The sequence below is a fragment of the Denticeps clupeoides genome, chromosome 20 (genome assembly GCF_900700375.1).
Source record: "Denticeps clupeoides chromosome 20, fDenClu1.1, whole genome shotgun sequence".
Taxonomy (NCBI): Eukaryota; Metazoa; Chordata; class Actinopteri; order Clupeiformes; family Denticipitidae; genus Denticeps; species Denticeps clupeoides.
This window is the reverse complement of record NC_041726.1, coordinates 14,436,854-14,457,588: the sequence shown is the minus strand read 5'-3', so window position 1 is coordinate 14,457,588 and position 20,735 is coordinate 14,436,854. Positions and strand designations below refer to the sequence as shown.

The 20,735-nt window shown below is 41.0% G+C and overlaps 2 protein-coding genes across 4 annotated transcripts in view; one reads left to right on the top strand and one right to left on the bottom strand.

Moving 5' to 3' along the window:
* Nucleotides 1-11,199, bottom strand: part of LOC114769895 (band 4.1-like protein 5) — a 39,140-nt gene extending 27,941 nt beyond the window's left edge. The window contains exons 1-2 of one of the 3 annotated variants that reach the window (XM_028963232.1): nt 11,067-11,199; nt 2,135-2,337 (exon numbers count right to left, since the gene is read on the bottom strand). In XM_028963232.1, the coding sequence (XP_028819065.1) occupies nt 2,135-2,314 (180 nt within the window). In that variant the 5' untranslated portion in view covers nt 2,315-2,337; nt 11,067-11,199. Of the gene's footprint in view, nt 1-2,134; nt 2,338-8,218; nt 8,473-11,066 lie in introns of those variants that run through there. The other 2 variants (XM_028963234.1, XM_028963231.1) reach the window with 2 other exon arrangements.
* Nucleotides 10,698-20,735, top strand: part of ramp1 (receptor activity modifying protein 1) — a 32,364-nt gene continuing 22,326 nt past the window's right edge. Inside the window, exon 1 of the mRNA XM_028963236.1 lies at nt 10,698-11,176. Coding sequence (XP_028819069.1) covers nt 11,110-11,176 — 67 coding nt within the window. The 5' untranslated portion in view covers nt 10,698-11,109. The remainder of the gene's footprint in view (nt 11,177-20,735) is intronic.

Genomic DNA, 20,735 nt, shown 5'->3' with positions numbered 1-20,735 from the left:
CTGCCACTTTTCCAGCATCCATCCTCTTAGCAGGCTGTGGGTCTTCTGGGCACTGATTAGACCATGGAGGTCATTTCGAGATAGAATCCGACAAACTCTTCTGGTTGACACAGGGACTTCAGGTGACCAGGTCTCGTGGAGCTCTGCTGCAGTGGGAAGTGGGCTGGCCTTGGATTTTCAAGACAACAAATGGTCCTCTCAAGCAGTTGTCTACCTGACCTGGGCTTGTCAGAAACGTCTCCAGTCTCTTCAAATATTTTTTTTTTATCCTCTGTGTTTTTTACGCTGAGACACATTGAAGGTGTCTGCCACATCAGCAGTGGATCTGGTCTTCAGCCTCTTGATAATCAACACTTTAGTCTCAGGGTGAATGTTAGGCATGTTTGCAGAGGTCTAGTTGGAGTTGATGTGAAGGTCTAGTGTTCTGGGCTTCTTTTTATACACACCTCACACCTAATTGATCCATTTTTAGTCATAGATGAAGCTCATGTGACAAGGTGACAAGACTTTTGTCCTTGCAAAAATAGACTCATTGGGCTTTACCAAGCTTTAAATACCAAGCTTTTTGACAGTTTTGTTGTGCACTGAAACATTATTACAAAAGCTGTTGGGAATAAAATGAGGCATTACTTGTAAATAAAAAAAAAAAAGAAATATATTTCAGCAACACTTTAGGTCAATTTGTACAAAAGCGACAAGACTAGTCAGGGACTGTATACTACCTAGCAGAAGAGACAAAAAAATATTTTAATCAAACCCATTTCATAATTATTATTATATTATTGTTGTCTTATAGACCCAAATTAGTCTACATCCATTCCAAACACGGAAGACGCTCTCATTTGTGCCATGTTTTTCCAACCACACATTTGGTTTTCTTTTCCATTTCAATGCAAAGAAAGTGCGTACAAAAAACACTTCATCTTTTTCTCCCAGCCATCTGCTCATCCATCAAAAGCACCCTGAAATCTAATTAATGAAGCGATTACGTATTGCGACCATCTGTACAACCGGATGGGAGATAACGTGATACAATAACACGATTAAACAAAAGGAAATAGCATCTTAACATGAAGTCTAATTTTTTACTTTAATTTTTTATTTTTAACATGTAAACTATAATTAGTCTAATTTTTATGTCAACAATATTACATGATATATTTAGTTTTAACATCACGTTATATAATTTATTTTATTATAACACAGGGGCACGGTATTCAGAAGGATGGTGGTTCAAGATGCCACTGAGGTGCCACTGTGCAAAGCACCGTCCTCACACACTGGGGGGACAGTGACTGCCCACTGCTCACTAAGGGTGATTGTTAAATACAGAGGACACATTTCGTTGAGTCACCGTGTGCTACAGTGTTTCACAATGACAATCACTTTACTTTACACCAGCATCTGGCTTGTCTTCAACACATCAAAAAAGTTAGTTGAAAGACATTTCTTCATAAATTTTGCTGACGAAAACATTCACATTTTAATCAATCCAACAGTGTCCAAAAGGCATTTTACAAGAAGTCTTTCCCACCTTCCACATTTGACTTGTTAAAACTGGCAAAAGACAAAAATAATAGTAATAATAACCACATATTCACAAGAAGTTTAACAGAAATTGTGATTTGCTTTATATCCTGATATATTTCTTTTCCGTATTGCCCATTCCTTGTGTTTTCCACATACCCCCAACAACGTACCCCCATACTACTGCACTGTGACAGCAAGAGTCAAAAACTGCTGCTGACAGAGTGCATGGTGAAAGTGTGCCCATGGCATAAAATGCACCAGAAATTGTTATGATGAGGAAAAAGTAGCAGCAATAACGTACGACTATTGCTTGGACATTCCATGTTGCAACCTTCATATTTTGGAGTAAGCATTTGGGTCTCCTTAAATATCCACTTGGGCCACAGTCCATAACATATACAGTTCCGACTTTGGCAGATGTGAGTTGTCAGGGAAATGCCAGGAACACAGGGTCAGATCTTCTTGTGCCTAACAGCAACAGAAACTAAGACTTCAGCTAACTAAAAATTCCAGAATATTCCAAAGCCAATTAGAATAGTGGCTACTAACTACTATTGCAGTTGGTCTTGTGGAATGCTCACACAAGATTTAAAAAGTTACTCACCGGCAGGTCCACACTGACATCTGTGCCATCCAGCAATGACACTCGGCAGGTGATAATGGATTTGGAGTCGCCGGCAGCAGGAATGTGGGTGGTGGCGCGCTGGGCTTCTCGTAGCCGGGCCTTCTCGGCATGTTTGCGGACAGACCGCCGGCCCAGCGTCCGGCGGAGGAAACTCAGCATCGTCAGAGTCGAGAGACTTTTATCTGTCAGGAGAGGAATAAGAAAAAGGCTCTTGTGAATTTTGAAGGGTCTGCTTCCTGTTTCATGCCCATAATCTAGGGATGTAATGGTCACCAGAAAAGTTGCAAGACTCTTATCTGTCTAGTCTCTGCTGTTGATACTAGGGTTGTTTAAGTCAACAAAATTTATGACGAAATATCTGCATCAACAAACCTTTTTGTCGTGATTAAGTTGAGATGAGACATAAATGCTTGTTATGCGATAACTATAATGAAATATATCATGTAAAATTGTTTACTAATAAAAATGAGACAAAATAGTGTCCAAAATAAAAACTAGACTAAAATGTCTCTTTTCGTTATTTCCTCTCGTTAAATTATGTTATTATATTGCGGTTTCTGTTTCCTGTATCTCCCATCCAGAGGCACAGTTGTGCCTCAATATGAAACAAGCATATCTCCGCTGGGTCCTAGAGCCCGTCAATCACCAGCCAATCACAAAAAAGAAAGGGACTAGACAACAGCAAATCAGAGTAAAATGCAACACAACCACTATTGAAAAGGCATCCAGGATTTCTTCCCGTGATTCTTCCCGTGATTCTCCTTCTTCTGTTTTATGTTACAACAAATTCACAGCCTGTTTGACACTAGAGGTCTGAACCTTCACGATTCGATTACGATTATACCAATGCCTCAATATCCATGAATTGCATGGCAACCAATAGACTTTTTTTATATATGTTCACATGATGCTTTCAAATACAAGCGTTAAGATCTCGTTGGTGTTTTTCTTAACTCCCGGTAAGACAATTATGTTGTGTTGTACAGTGCTGCACGATTAATCTAATCGCAATCCTAATCGTGATGTCAGTTTGTGAGATTACATGACGCAAAAAGCTGTGATTTAAATGATTAGTACATGGATTGGATCGGCAAAATATCCGCTCCATTCTCTCAAAGTTTGCGAGCTGACTGAAGTCTCACTTCAGTCTGATGTGACGTGTTTGGTCACATGACTTTCGATTCGGTTCAATGGAGACCTCAGATTCGTGACTGGGTAGACGTCGCATGATGAGCTGCATCGTACGTCAACATCGCCGCCATATTGCGAGAGGCTCTGCTGTGGCGTGAAGCATATACATGTCTATGGAGAGAAGTGCATAAAAATGCCTCACTCTTGTGCTGCTTGGGTCTGTACAAACAGCTGTACGCTCCAAACCAGATCCCGGGGGATTACATTTCATAGGTAAGGCTGGACAATTGTTTTGAATATATTTGGCCATTATAAAATCCCTGTTTTATAAGTCTTAACCTTAGCTAAGCTAGGCTAAGATAGCGAAGCTATGCATTCATGTGTTCAAGTCAGCCTCCAAACAACGTTTTGGCTAAACGTAGGCATTAACTATTTAGACTGTTCTTAGCTGTTTAGTTCACTTTTCTCAAACTTTGAAGGTTTCCTAAAGACATTCACCTCAGTTTACAAATCTTAACCTTAGCTAAGCTAGCAAAGCTATGCATCACTGTGTTCAAGTCAGCCTCCAAACAACGTTTTGGTTAAACGTAAGAACTATAATACGGGATTTTATAATGGCCAAATATAATCAAAACAGTTGTTTAGCCTTATCAGGGTTTGTCGTTTGACAGTAATGTAAAGAGTTTTTTGTTATTATTTAATTTTGTATTTTGAAAGCACTGGGCATTTCAAGTTGTTATAAGTAGTTTGTATGTTTCACTTTGAAATTAAACATTTCACTAAGTAATTTGTATGCGACTTTTCATTGATATACAAGCAAGTGTCCTTTATCATATCGTAATCGCATATCGCAATATTGATCTCAATAATTGCAATATGTCTTTTTCCCCAAATCGTGCAGCCCTAGTTGTACATCTCTGGACACTCAGAGAAAGATCAGCCTTTTCTCCATTCCCACTCTCTGTGTGTGTTTCAAAACGGCAGAAAGAACACTCACTTGCTTGGATTCCATTGGTTGAGTAAAAATACGTCACAGCGTGCAGCGGTCAAAGTTCAAAGTTCAACAAATGACTGTCTTCGGAGAACAAGACCACCGGGAGCTGCGCCGCCCAGCATTAAACTCCTACCCGAAGCGGCGCTGTACTCGGGTCAAATCGCTGCAGTCTCTTTTACCAAGGCTTTTTATACCGACGGCAGAAAAATAATCAAGCAACATTGTGATGTAATCCATTATGTCGATTATTGATTATTACCCACTGCATTGATGCAATACAGTACACATCCTGTATCGCGAGGCATCAATTATACGACTAATTTCAACACCCCTATCTGACACATGATAATGAGATTTGATAACCCTAACTGCTGTTAAGAGAACGATGCCCAGATAATTAACATCAGTTTTTCAAAGCTGAGTGTTTTACCGCCTGTTCAGAACAAGTAACCAAAGGATTACTGACATATTCTCTCTCTCTCTAAACAGGTTAAATAATGTTATTGAATTGTCTGTGCAATGTATATCTTTTCACAACTACAATAATAATAAAATTTTTAATGAAAACCACACTAGCGGTGGAATTTACTGCGATGTAAGGGGGTGCCACCTAAAATCTTACCTAGGCCTCCAAATTTGTCAGGGCCGGCCCTAAATAATATAATAATAAGATAAACTTATTTTAATTATGAAATGGGTTTGACAAACAAAATGTTGCTTTTGTCTGTTCTTGTACTATACTGACTGCGTTAAAGAGATTACAATAAACCATTCACTGGCTAAAATTAGACTAAAATGTCATCAGTTTAGTCTAAAACTAGACAAAATTTTAAATATTGAGTCAATATATGACTAGAATGCTATTACTTTTAGTCCACTGAAACTTGACTGAGTCGACTGAAATGAGTCTGGACATGACAGACTAATAAAGAATAAAATGAAAGCTTGACACTAAGACTAGTATAAAACATTCCAACAAAAACAACTATACTTGACACTATAGTAACTGCAGTAACTTTATAGAGGTATAAAGTTGTCTTGTTTAACACACGATTATAACAGTAATAATTAAATAATAATGACTTAATTATGATGTAAACCAAAATTAAGCCATCTTCACATCTCACTTGGCATCAAAAGGAATCAAACAGAAATAATTTTCCATATTCGACAGCCCTTTATTTTCCACCTAAAATATCACAGAGCTATTTTACTGGAGGCATCTGTATTATTTTACCCAAAAATGCTGTCCGAAGTCCAAATACTACCCAAATTTATTTGGATCGTGATATGGTGCCTAATATGCTTACAGGTAACCCTCCATCACATGCAAAATGTGTCTCTGTTCTGGCAAGTAGGTATAAAATGTCCCTCCACTGTATAAACGCTTAATAGAAGGGTAATCTTTCAAAATCTAACATATAATTCACTATAGATGAAAAATATATATATAAAACAAACAAAAAATATTATTATTAACTATTAACAGATCTTTAAATCTTAATAATTTAGAAACTAAAAGACGTTTAGAATGTTCATGATTTTTTCTTGCGCCAGTGAGATGTGATAAGGTGCTGACAATCGTTTCCCAGATGTTCCTGAAGCAGCCACTGATGTCAGCTGGCTTAACTTACAGATTTTCATCACCTGACCATCACCACCATGCCAAGATCAGGCTTGCCTCTGTCACCAATCAAGCCAGCCCGGCTGGTATTCTAACAAAGGAAGAAAGTGACTCGGTCTGACAGTTCAAAGTCTGGACAGAATGCCTGGCCCAGGTCAGCTGACCCAAAGACATTAATAACCGAGGCAGTGATAGCCAAGTCACATTGCCACACGTCTGCCATTAGATATAGTAAATCAGCATAATGTAATTATTAAAACGATGTTTTTTAAACAGAGATTAAAATGGGAGGAGTCTGATGATTGACAGCTCTTGCGCATACATCTTCCTCATTCTGGATGATTCAAAGCAGCAAATCACGTGTGAAAACATGATTGATTATTATGATTCTTTCTGGTTTTATTTCAAACTTTCTCACCTCTAGGACGAGGAGTTTCGACCTGTGCCTGAAACCACACAAAATCTTTAGAATCTTCAGCATCTAAACTTACTGGGGCAGCGGTGACCTAGCGGTTAAAGAAGCAGGCCCCTGTAATCAGAAGGTTGCCGGTTCGAATCCCGAAGCGCCAAGGTGCCACTGAGCAAAGCACCGCCCCCACACACTGTTCCCTGGGCGCCTGTCATGGCTGCCCACTGCTCACTCAGGGTGATGGGTTAAATGCAGAGGACAAATTTCACTGTATCACAAAGACAATCACTTCACTTCATCTTTATGAACATTACTGAGTGGTTGGCCCAGCGGGTAAGGAAACGGACCCGTGATCGGAAGCAGTGTGTTCGTTCACACACACTGCTCCCTGGGCGCTGCATGTCACCGATGTGTCACTGTGTGCTGTGCTGCAGTGTATCACAATGGAAATCACTTCACCTTCACATTTAGTATCGTGTTCAGCACGTCTGTCTGTCAGCAGGCTTCGAAGCACACTGAGCTTCCAAAATCACACAAGCCACAATACTTTCCCAACTCATCCCCTCAGGCAGCAGGAACAATGTCTTGCCTCATAAATGGCTCATTATTAAACATCACAGCCACATCTGGCTCCAGTTCCACAACACTGCTTGGTCTAACATCATTATTCCATACTCTGATCAGGCAAGGACATCCTAGATACTACAACCCTTGTCCAGACGTCTCTGATACATGCACATTAACATGCTCCCGTGACACCTTCCCTGGGCCTTATACTCATGTTGTAGAAACAATTCATCTCATAATCGGTTCTCAGGACGAACACAGTTCACGGTTTTTAACGCAGCAGGCATAATAAGTATTAGTGTAATTATACACAGAAGGACACCGGTTAACCTGAACTGCCAGTATAGGGTTACTGGTGGGAGGAAAAAAAAAAATCAATACGACAGGGCTACTAATATAACACTGATATACTTTTATGTATTTTACTCTTTTTCTATACATATGCATATTGCAGATGAATGTACTGCAATTCATCACATTTTGCTGGACTGGCAGAATGACGTATGTTTGGGATCCATCTTTTTTATGAAAAATAATGTTTCTTTGGGTCACCCTGTGATTTCAATCCTTTATATACATTTAAACCAATCTGCTGTATGAATCAGTAACAAGAATTATTCAATATTTCATAAGGATCCACTGAACATATTAAAACATACAATTATACAAAAAAGGGGGGATAAGGATCATTCAGAATCATCCCCTTCTGCTCTTAACACAGAAAACAAGTTAATCTCCTACCAAAACCTCTACAGGTATGACATTTTAGTTCAAGAATGGCGCGGTTCATTGCGTAATAGTTCACCTCCCTCTGCCACCGTGTTCACAGCCGCCCGAGCAAATATCCAAAAAACTCCGAGCACAAAAAAAAGAAAATAACATTTCGGGCAACGATGAGGCAGGTGGCGCTTTCAACAGGGCGGGCAGCCAATTCAACATATTAAAAAAAAAAAGCAGGTGGTTCGAGGCGCACACTTTACGCAACGTTCGCAACGCGCTGCTATTTACGCCAGTTGCGCCCGGCGCGTAGCTCAGCGCCAAATCTGCTTACAGAAGATAATACGGCCGCGCCGAAAACGAAGTTGCGCACTTTTTAACGACAGTGGAAATCGGCGTGGCAGCTTCTTCCGCCGAGGAATGTAGTTCTTTCACAAGCTACGGGATTGCCTAGCAACACCGGGCGCATGAATACACGCCTCGCGGTAGCAGGTGCTCCGTTTTATCCAACCTCCTACAGAGCGTCCAATTTACGTAAAATACGAAACAGTTTCACAAAGTCGGCTAAACATAGTTTCGCTTCGGGAGACAATTAAGAGAGAAAGCGGTTTTTTTTTTTACCAGCATTCACTCGGGACTCGGCGGTACTGCGTCTCTCTCCCTCAGTCCACTTGTGGATTCAAAAGTCCCCGATATGGCGACGGCTTCTCTTTCTTGGTAATTTTCTTGTGGTTTTTTTTATCTCTTTAAAAACAAACGTGGCACTCCGCGCTAACCATATTTCCGTCCCCCCTTTAAAAAAAAAAAAGTTCCGAGCGCAGCCCCGCTGCTAATTAAAACACAATAAGCCACTGTTGGAGGTTTTCGCGAGGATGCGTTTCTCCCAGGAAGTGACGTGATGACGCAAATCCCCCCCCCCCCCCCCTTCCAAACAAACGTGGATTTGAATTTAAAGGGGCAGCTCCGGGGCGAGATATTACCTCGCGGTGCCAGACATGCTGGTCGGATACTTTCTTGCTGTTCCGCGATAGTTTTAACATGGGCCACGATGTTGTCCTGCACCAATTTACAGTGCGTTGTACGAATGAAACTGACGATCGACGGAGAAAAGTTTTTACAAATTTGGACCGTGAAATGGACCGCTTCTTAAGCGATTTATCTTACAAGAGCGCCATCTATTGGTCACCTATTTTACTTCCCCCCCCCTCCACTATGGCAGGGCCCTCGAGGTCCTGATACAGCTGTTTTTCCAGACGTTTGTACAGTGAAGTGTGCAAATGGATGGTAGTAGCCTAGTGGGTAACACACTCGCCTATTAACCTGAAGACCCAGGTTCAAACCCCACTTACTACCACTGATTGTAAGTCGCTCTGGATAAGGGCGTCTGGGAAATGCTGTTAATGTTAAAGTGATTGTCATTGTGAAGCACACGGCGACACAACAAAATGTGTACCCATCACCCTTGGTGAGCAGTGGGTACCCTAGCGGGTAGCCCCGTGCCTGTTCAGAATGAGGAACTAACTGGGAGGTTGACCAGTTAGTCAACTAGGTTGACTCACAAGTCTCAGCCAAAATCCCAGGAGAATTTCCATTTTACAGCTTATTATTATAAATGCCATTCTTTTTTTCCCCCCGGTCCCATGGCATGATAAATAAATGAAAATAATACTACTAGCTAAAGTAATGTAGCAATGGTAACTGCATGCTCAAAAGTGGAGAAATCTAAACTGTTTATCCATTAAAAGAGAAAAGTAGTTCATGTCATGACATGTTGTGTCTTGTGTACGTCTGAGATGTTTCCCGTCTTGTCGTTGTTGAGTCCGCCGGATCAACTGTCGGCAATGTGGTGCTCAGAAGATTGACGTCTGCAGACCAAAGAATGTCCAAACGCTCCAGTTCGGGTCAACATACTAAACCACATGATGTGTACAAAGTTAAACTCCCAGCATGAAACGGGATCGTACGGCAACACACAGTGAGTTCTCTCGGGATGAGTCAGTGTTCAGCGGTTTTGGAAAGGCTGATCGAAAGGCTGATAATGACCATACAGGACTAATGCAGGACACGCCTCCATTTACTCAAGATTTCATTCAGATGTTCACCGGTTTTATTTAAAACTAAAAGCAAAAGCAGCATATTATACTGATAACTCTCAGTACTGAACACTGTCAACACACGTTACCGTTCAGAAGTTTAAGGTTATGTAGAAATGTCCTTGTTTTTCCCACGAAATGGGGTTTAATAGAAAAAGACAAGAAAAAAAAAAGAAAAGTGAATCAGTGAAGCTTTTAAAGGCTTAATTGTTGTTGATAAAGTTCCTCTCTACATGTATGTAGATATACAGGCATTTCCAAATAGGAAAGGAAAGTGAAGTGCTTGTCATTGTGAAACAGCAAAAAAAAACAGCAAAAAACAGCTTGAACGCAGCACAGCAGACGGTGACACAACGAAATGTGTCCTCTGTTTTTAACCATCACCCTTAGTGAGCAGTGGGCACCATGACAGGCGGTTTGCTCAGTGACACCTCGGTGGATCGGGATTCGAACCGGCAACCTTCTGATTACGGGGCCACTTCCTTACCTGCTAGTCCACCACTGACCCCCAGTCGTTTACAGAATGAACAACGTCTGGACTGGACTGTCTTTTTAATGCGCCAAAAGGTAGTGTCCCATCCAAAAAGGGGACATTACAAAATGATACTTAACAACGTCTATTTCTTATATGGCACGGTGTTGCCCACATTAATAATGATATCACAACTTTGTTCTGTCGGGCAACAAGACGAAAAAAAAATAGTAGAATTTAAAAACGGATCACAAATAATTAAGTGAGTATCTGCTGTATAGGTGCCTGCAGTGACGCACAGTGGCCTGTAGATGGCAGCAGACGACGCTGTATGTTAGTTAACGTGGCAGAATGTGTGAAAATTAAATGCGGTTATAGCAGTTTGTTCATTCGCATGTTTTTTTTTGGCGTGTTGCTGACAGGCTTATTAACAAATTCCACTTCTGTCCGTAGTTTTATAGCACACGTTTAAAAATATTTCTATCTCGTACACTTTCAGTGTGGCGCTCAGTGCAAACCACGTAGCCGACATTTTTTTCCCATTTTTATATATTTTGAAAAATATAGAAAAGGGCAACTTTATGGGAAATTAAGAGGATTTAACGAGTTTCGTGTTCGTAAACACACCTCCACTTCACCAGCATGTTAGAATCCCACCAAGCAAGTTCTCGGCCAGTCCCTCCCAGACGCTTCCTGCACCAGACGGCGTAACGTTAACACAACGCCAATACAACGTTGAACACGGCGACAAGGCGACAAGGCGACCCCCCCCCTCCCGGAGACGGAGTAAGCGCAGCAAGTGAGGTCTCTCGCGGCGTGGGAGTCCTGCGGGGGAACACGCAGCGCGTCGTATCAGACGCGAATTACCCGAGAACTCCAACCCCCGGTGTCGCGATGGTGTCACCTGGACCAGCAGCGGAGTCACATTCTGAGATGAGACGGCGACGATGATGAAGATGATGATGATGGCATCCTGCCTGGCGCCGATACCGCTCCCGCTTTTCTTCATTGCGGGTAAGTGTGTGTGTGTGTGTGTGTGTGTGTGTGTGTGTGTGTGTGTGTGTGTTGTGTGTGTATATATATATATATATATATATATATATATATATATACATGATATTATATTACATACACGTTTCGTGATGGGCACAGTTGGCACACTTTATTTCATCCCCCCTTCCGTCACCGCTAGAAAAAGCAGGGACCTTATGCCATCCTCACATGACTAATACAATAATTCATAATCGACGACAAAACTCAAAAAGAAGCTTTTTCCGTGATGCTATTTATGAAGACATTTATAAAAAGGTACATTCGTGTTAAACATGTTTTATAATGTTTTCATGAGTTTATTGAGATTTGTATAACATATTTTTGTGGCTCATTTAAATAGTATATAAGTACTAGTTCCGACACTTATTTCTGGAACAATCTGAACTGGACCCCGCTGGCCCCGTCCTACATTTCAGTGTGCCATGTAATGAAATGTGTCCTGATGGGATCGGGCACGCAGTGGCGGTTACTTTGCAGAATCGTGCCATCTCCAGCGGTGGTGGTGATGCCACCCGTGTCACTGCATGCCTCTGACTCCTTTTGACTGATTGACAGATCGGGTGTGTGTGAGTGTGTGTGTGATGCTGAACAATGGCTGTCTGACGCGCTTGTTTCATTGTCCTGCATTTATTTATGTGTGTGTGTGTGTGTGTGTGTGTGTTGGCGACAGAGATACCAGAAGGACAGTGAAGCTTGGTCAGTGTTAGGCCCTTGGCACTTTTCCACAAGGTTGCCTATAATGCAAAAGCTAACATGGGTGCGTTTTTATTATTATTTTTTTTTAACGCAATTATTGCTTTGCGACTCAGGTCCCACTTCGTTTAGTTGCTGCTTTTCGAATGATGAATTCAGAAGGATTCCCACTAGTGTACATGTGTTGTAATGGACACAGAAATGAGAAAGGAGATGCTGAAAGGGCTTTCGATGCACATTGCGGCAAATAGATTTCATTGGCATTGAGCTTCATACAAAGAACAAAGTTGTAGGGCCACTGTGTGCAATTATTATGCAAGGATTTAAAACATTTTTTTTGGTGTTGCCAAAAGGGCAAATTTAACATTAAATTTACTAAATGCATGTTGTGAGGTTTGTAATCTTTTTTTCATGTGAAAATTGTTAATTCCTTTATTCCCTCTCTCATTCATTCAATGAAAAGGACAGACATCTTGTTCCACGGACAATAAACCTTGTAGCAGTGCTATACATTTTTGCAGTATATCCGCAGTACATTTTTAATGCATTATAAGATATAATGAGATTTTTGAGAAAAGTGAGAGCAGCAGTGAGAGCCCCCACGGTCTGCTTTAACTGGTAAAATTCATGAGAAATTATGATTATATCAACAGTTATTGATTATAGTTACTGCCTTAATATCAATTATAGGAGTGTAGAATCAACAGTTAATTTCTTTATATGTTACCCACACGGTTTCTGTTCGGTGGTGTAAGATGGGACGTCATGGAGCCATGACATTCCTGTTCCTTTGTTGTCCATGGAGATTCAACACCCCCGTTTTTGCATGCCCTTTGTCGAACGGCATTGCAACAGTTGCCGGCCCTCCTCCGAGCCAAACGTGTGAGGTCGGGACCGTCGGGACCGCCCGCTCTCTTTGTCTTCCCCAGACAGGAGGCACAGGGGGCGTGACGTCAGAAACAACAGGTTCTGATTGGTCTGTGACAGCTTCCTGTAGGCCAGGGGTATAAAGATCTGTTCACATGTGGGGAAGGGACTTTATCTTTCTTTCTCAGCTGTTTTCCATCGGAAGCCTTCCGGCTTTTTGAGTCTTTTCTCTCTCTCTCCCTTTACTCTTTCTTTTCATCTTGGTTTTCTCTGTAACATTGGTACCTTTTTACTTACAATATTCATATGTAACTGCAATAAACATTTACTGGTGTTAATAAATTAGAAACTGTTCATCCTTTTAACCTCTATTGTGCCATGCCTCTTTCAGCCAGGAAACATCAAGTTGGAGTGGTTTGAATACAGTGCTTTTGTGTGTAGAGAGAGAGAGTTTTTTACTCTTTTCTACCCCGGTTTTACAGTGGTCAGTAATTCCATTTACTGAATTCACTTTAGCTGAGCCTAGTGAAGTATGATATGATCATTGGATGTTGGGTGAAGTTAGATGAATTCAGTAAACAATGACTAAATGAATCAAATGATATATAATTAAACAACTTATAGCAATGAGTCAAAGTTGTCGTATGGTGAGTGTCCCCTGGAGGCCCTTTTCACGTCTACGTTACAATCACTTGGGTCATGTAACCAAAACCATTCTCACCCCAACTCATCAAATATTGAGAGATGGGCAGGCGGCGCTGCATCAGAACACACACACTAACACACACACGCGCGCGTGTGCGAAGTGTAGCGTAGTGTCTGTGTTATCAGTGAAAGCCGCTCTGCTCCGGAAAAAATAAACACGTACGCTATCGTTCAAAAGTTTCGGATCGTTTAGAAGCGTCCTTTTTTTTTTTTTGGTTAAACAATTGTTCTGTCCACCAAAGACGCTAGTTCAGAATCTATCTGCGTGTTCCGTTTGGTAGTGTACATCAGTGGTTCCCAACCTGGGGGGGCACCACAGATCGTGGGGGTGGGGGGCAAAATTGTATCTGTGCTGACGTCAGCAAGATTATACAAACATTAAACGTGTATGATCCAAATAACACAGCCAATTGGATAATCAGAACTCTGTATTATCCTGTGTAGACTAGTGCTGTAAATCTTGGCCTGGGTGGGATGGGGTCGGGTCGGGTCGGGTCGGGTGAACTTCCTGTCTGTACGCGGCGCGGACATGGGGCGAGAGGAGGCAGCATCCAGCATCACTTGGGATGAGGTGAAGACCGCCGTCTGGTCTTAATGTTGTGGCAGTTCCGTGGTGCCGCGGGGGGGACGACAATGGACAGTCATAGTCACACAGCAAAAGTTCAGCAACAGCGTGGACAGTCTGACGGAATCGGCAGGCAGAAAGCATAAACGATGGGCCGGCGAAGGTCGAGGGACACCGTAGCTCGTTGTTTTAGCAATGGAAATAGCATATGGCACTGGCGTGTTGCACAAACAATGAAACCCAAGGGGTGCCACTGGGAAGGCCAACCTTTTTATGTTGGCGGCTGAACGAGATCCGTGACAGTCCCCCTGGAGACACTCAGGGTTAAGTGTCTTGCTCAGGGACACAAGGGTTTTACGCGAGTGTGTTACCCAATAAGCTACTACCACCCTTTTGGGGGTTGGGGGGTCCTGGCTTGTCGTGGACGCAGGCAGGCAGGGCTTCAGGGAAAAAAGGTTGGGAACCACTGGCATTCATGGTCCTGATATGTTTAACAAACTTCCTTAAATCTCTGGAAATAGTTTCACCCCCTAGATGACAGCTGGGTGTCTCCTCTCCAAGATTAGATCTTCAGAAGGCACACTTGACGAAAGGGAAAGTGAAGTGATTGTGAACGTGATACACAGCAGCACAGCACACGGTGCACACAGTGAAATTTGTCCTCTGCTTTTAACCCATCACCCTTGGTGAGCAGTGGGCAGCCATGACAGGCGCCCAGGGAGCAGTGTGTGGGGACGGTGCTTTGCTCAGTGGCACCTCAGTGGATCGGGATTCAAACCTTCTGATCAAATCTTCTGCCCGGGAACCTTCTGATTACGGGGCTGCTTCCTTAACCGCTAGGCCACAACTGCCCCTGATGATGATGTGACATCCCATAGTGCCATTGCAATCGGTGGCTTTAAGTAGGTGTTTGCATGGGTTATGTCTACTTATGTCACTTATTCCACTTATTTATTATTAAAAGACTCTCTGTCTTGTTTGTGTTAATGGCTGTAGTGATAAGTACTGCATGTCATGGATTGCTCTGCATTTTTAGCCCTGTTTATCCATGAGCAATGACGCTTGTAGCATCTTCAGTATTCAGGATTCACAGAACTAGATAGAAATAAGAAAAGATAAGATTTGCGTAAAAACGTAAACATATAAGGCAACCAGCTGCAAACTTTTTACTTTTTCCAACCTTTTTTTTGTATTTATACTGCGTCCTTGTGTTTAGTCCTTGTCGGGTCATTGAATGTTTGTCCATGTGTTTCCATGGTCCAGTCTTGTGTACTGTTGTTATGAATAAATCCGCCATCTTGTGAAAGTCGAACGTATGAGTCCTGTTTGCACCGATCCTCTGTTCTGACAGATGTTTTAATAAAATATGTTTAAAATATTTTATACTTCCCCCTTCATATCAGGAAAAGGACAATATAAAACCAACCACTGGGAACCACACCAGCCCTTGTACTGTCTTTAATGTAAACCATTTCCTTACAATACCATACAGGCGTTCGTGTAACTGTTAAGGCAGCTTCTCCCACCTGGCCGAAATCTTTTCCTCTCATTTCCCGGCTGAAACAGTAATCCATGTTTTTATTACCTCCCGATTAGATTACTGCGCTAACATGCTCTGTGACCTTCCTACCAGCACAAATCAACAAGCATCCACACAACCAGTCACCCAAGTTCTCAGACAGCATTACATCTACATCCTGGATGGCTGAAAAGTTCCTTAAATTTGAGTCAATTGAAAACTAAAAGACTTTCAAATCACACAAGGCAATAATTTATTAACAACAGAACACGAATGTTTTAACAAATGTTTAAACTGAGAAATTGTACACTTTTATTTACCAAATGAGCTCAGGTCCCAAGGGTCAAATATTACTATTATATTATTGTTTCCTTATAGACTCAAGAATATTCTACATCCATTCCAGACAAGGAAGACGCTCTGATTTGTTTCGTGTTTTCCACGTTATGTTCTCTTTTCCACTTCATTGTAAAGAAAGGGCATCCGAAGATTCGTCATTTTCTCCCACCCATCAGAAGTATCCTGAAATCGAATTATTGCTGCTATTGCGTATTGCGGAAGTGACATTGTCTCTACGGCGGGATGGGAGATACAGGAAACAGAAACCGGGATTAAACTCGAGGAAATAACGTTGCGTCTCGTTTTAGTCAACAAAAATTAAGAGCCTTTTTTGTATAGGTTTTACCTTGTAATCCATATTTAGTCTCATCTTTATTTGTCAACAATATTACAAGATATATTTTGTTATAGCTGTCATCACGTCATCTCATCTTCATCACGTCAAAAAGGTCCTTTGATTAAAATATTTCATCATAAATTTTGTTGACAAAAACAACACTAGCCAAGACTAATTTGAAACGGACTGTTTCAAAGTATGAAAATGTTCAGACGAGTCTAAATTCGACATTCTTGCAAGTAATCCTGGATGCTGTGTCCTCCGAGCTAAAGAGTAGGGAGTTCTTCCAGGGTTCATTTAAAAAAATCCTGCATCTCTGATGGTATGGGGGCGCATAGGGGCATACAGTATGGGCAGCTTGCATGTCTTGTAAGGATCTATGAATGCTGGAAGGTATATAAAGGTTTTACATCAACACATACTAAAATTTCTCAATTTAAGGATTTGTCATGTTAGCCGTGTTGTGCTGAAAATAAAATATTGAGTTATTTGGAAGTGTCTTAGTGTGTATTAAATTTAAAGAATGTCCCAATTTTTGGGGGGGGAATTCGGGTTGTAGAAGCCTCTCCATCTCTTTTTAGAACCTAAATGTAAATGTAAATGTCATGCCAGGGTAAATGTCTTTCATCACACATAGCAGGAGTAGTGGTGTAGAAGTTTATAAAAGAAAAATCCCAGGCGAGAGATACGCGGCAGCATTGAAAAGTGCAGCTCCAACTTGCATTATTAATTCGTTCGCCACTGTTCCCTTCTTCCACTTATCTTTGAATGAGACCCACCTTCAGGATTTGCTAACTGAAGTCAACAGGCGTGAAGAGGTAAATGGAAGGTTCAGCAGGTTCAAATGAAGCAGCACACTGAGATGTTTCGCTATTTTATTTTACACTGAATACCACGAACAGTGAATGAAATGAATGCTACCCTTCAAAAGTAACACTTTTTAGAAATAACACTTACTCAAAATAATATTTCACCTGAATATTAAAGTTATTCTGTCCTATAAAATATCTAGTGGCTCAGCATTAACCCTTAGATGTCATCAGTCTAAAATTAGCTCATAATTTTTTGTTCTTTTGTAGAAGAACAACTTCTTCTGTAGTTGTTCTTTTTTGTTAAAACTGATTAGGAGTAAAGAGTCAAAAAGGCAAAAACACATACACACACACACACACACACACACACACACAAAATGGTCGTTGAGATGGTATCATTGCTGTTCTGTGCAATTCAGTTAATGTGATAACATGTTTTTAAAAAAAGAAAAGAAAGAGTTCTGGTATAAAACAAGTATTTAAATTATTTTGCTTTACTAAAATTCAAAAACAGAAACACATTGAGTGTAGGATCCAGTGGTTAAGCAGACAGTCTGAAGGTATAAAAGAAAAAGGTCATGGACATATCATTTTCAGCTTAGCCCCATATTTAATATTTCAGTTCTCTGTGTTGTCGTAGTTTTTTTTGGTTTGTAACATGACACATTTTTGTTCTATTGTAAATATTTTTCTTAGAATTTTTTTCAGTTTTGGTAATAAGGTAATGGTAATAGCCCTGTTGTGAGAGGGTGAAGTAGATGTCAGTATGAAGTGAAAAGTTATGTTCGCACCCCTCCCCCACCAACGTCAGACACTCCTTTTTTCATTAGCTAATATGCAGATTAAGAATTCAGAGGACTCCATGGCGTGCGTTATTCTAGGCAAGGCGAACACAAGATGAATGCGGCCTTAATGCGTCAACCTTTCTGTGCAACTGGCAGGACACTTCCTGCATCCGAAGCCAGAGTGAAAAGGGGAAGCACCGCTCTGGGCCCACTGAACCTCAGAGCCAAATGTTTCTTGGAGGTTGCCATGGTTGGGCCCAGACTGATTATGATGCCGCTCGATCTGCTACTGCATAATTAGCCCTGCCTGGGAGAGGGTCTGCAGTGGCTCCTAATCTGCTTTTAGTGACAGGATGCCCCATTGCCTTCCCCAAAGCACGAGGAGCGTCGACTCAATAGTGGACAAACCCATTCGGACATGAGTGATTTTCCTCGGAATAAGAAATGGGATATTAGAGATTTATTCACATGACAGCCCTCTGGCATGGGGACAATAAAAAGGGTATGAGCAAGATTGGTGTTACTTTTTACTCATAAAATATCTAGAACAAACATGTATCAAGTGTAGATGGTGACAGGGGGGGTCTGTCTCTCTCTCTCTCTCTCTTGTTTGTTCCTGTGGCCTGAATTACACACGGCATCCACTCTTCCATTTCCCACGATCCCGCTGCAGGAATGAAGTCAACCCTGTGTTGATGGATGCTTGGTAGCGTGGTGGTTTGTCCAGCCTCAGTTTTTTTTACTTGACCTCATTTTTATTTCAGTCACTTGCTGTGTGGGGGGTAGAGGTTACCCAAAGAGATGAGTTTGAGCTCATCTACTGGTTTTGAACACCTCTATTATCTGAACCATATTAGACTGCACAATGGGATGCCTGAAACTGCTGTTCAGAAGAACTCATTTATCATTGGTCATCCACCAAACCTGCAATCTCGTTGGTTTTCTATGGCCTTCTTGGACAGGAGAAACCAACTACCCACCAGTTGTTTGTATTAGTTGTGTGTAATTATTTCTGACAACCTGAAGATTAACTCTAATTAATAACCATAATATGGGAGAAGCTAATGGTGATTATTGACAGCTCTTCTTCTAGAAGATTTAAACCCACTGCAGTCACACACCAGTCATGCAAGGCCTAAATTGTTCAAACCTGCATTTTATAAGAATTTACCTATAGATTTTCAGTTCCTTAATACCAACAAGGAATTTTCTCCAAAATATCAGATTTAATTCTGCCCAATATGGCAACATGCCCTAGTTTGTGCAAACTCAAGCACAATGCATCATTTAAGGTGGAAGATGTAAAGGAGGTGGAAGATGTACAGGCCAAATGTTTGGACACACCTTCTCATTCAATGTGTTTTCTTTATTTTCATGACCATTTTCATTGGAGTTATGTGTGTGGAGTTATGTACTTGACAAAAATAGGTGAAATAACTGAAAACATGTTTTATATTCTAGTTTCTTCAAAATAGCCGCCCTTTGATTACTGCTTTGCACAATCTTGGCATTCTCTCGATGAGCTTCAAGAGGTCGTCACCTAAAATGGTTTTCCAACAGTCTTGAAGGAGTTCCCAGAGGTGTTTAGCACTTGTTGGTCCCTTTGCCTTCACTCTGCGGTCCAGCTCACCCCAAACCATCTCGGTTGGGTTCAGGTCCGGTGACTGTGGAGGCCAGGTCTCCACTTTTTGTTAAGTACATTCATAGTTTTGATGCCTTCAGTGAGAATCTACCAACGTAAATGCCCATGAAAATAAAGAAAACACATTGAATGAGAAGGCATGTTCAAACCTTTGGCCTGTACTGTACATCACAAAGCAGCATCCCGTGTTTGGTTGTATTCGCGCACATAGCACATTGTGCAAAAAATAATAAGACCATAAATAATCAATAAAATAAATGATTAAAGGGTTATTTCTAAATTTAAATCATAATAATAATAACAGACTGTCATGATACCTGACATGTAGGTAACAGACGTTTCTGTTGGTGTTTTTTGCGTAGTTTTTCATTCCGGTTCAGTGATCAGGCCAAAGAGGAGACCAGTCTTGTATGTATGCTCTATATGTGTCTACAGATCCCTGGGACAAGTATGTCTCCATTGTGTTCGCGTCTTGCACGCTTGTTGCTGTTGCACGAGAGTGATTTCTTAGTCACAGTGCGTCCTGCACAGACCTTTGCTCAGAGTCTAAGTATGCACCTCAGTGCCTGAGCGAGATCATCACTGAATTTGTTATGGGTGACTGTCAGCATTTAGGGTCTTCTAATGCATTTCTTTGGTTTCTTTCAATTTATTTGAATTCTAAGTTCAGTTTGATTTTTTCTTTAAAGAAAATATAGGATAAATGTACATTTTCAAACTGGCACTAAATTCAGCAGCATGTGATAAATGTTCACTAGTGTAACGTCAAAGGCATCCTTAGGATGTATGTACAGTACTGTGCAAGTTGTCAAACTTTTGCGCAGTACAGAAAATAGATACAAGAAAAGCGCATGCTAGTCATTTTGAAGAAGGAACTTTTTAATTAAGAGTTTTAATTAACATTTTATTTGCCACATACTACTTTTATTTAGTAAACTCGTTCCAGAAGACACCTTTGGCCTTACATATGTGAAGACATGTCTTATTTTTAGAATACACTGGAAATGTTTAATGCAGTTCATATATACAGTTGTTTGTGTGATTTACAAGTATTTTTACATATCTTACATATCTTAAATCTAGGACATAACTGTTCTGATTTCATTATAAAAAAAAAAATCCTAAAAGGACAACAGTAAATACAATGAAATGTCGAGATTTTCCAGGAGGAAAATGACATCACAATATATGGACATGAATTTTCATGATGAAAAAGTCACATTTGCCTTTAAATTTATAAATAAAAACACATGTGA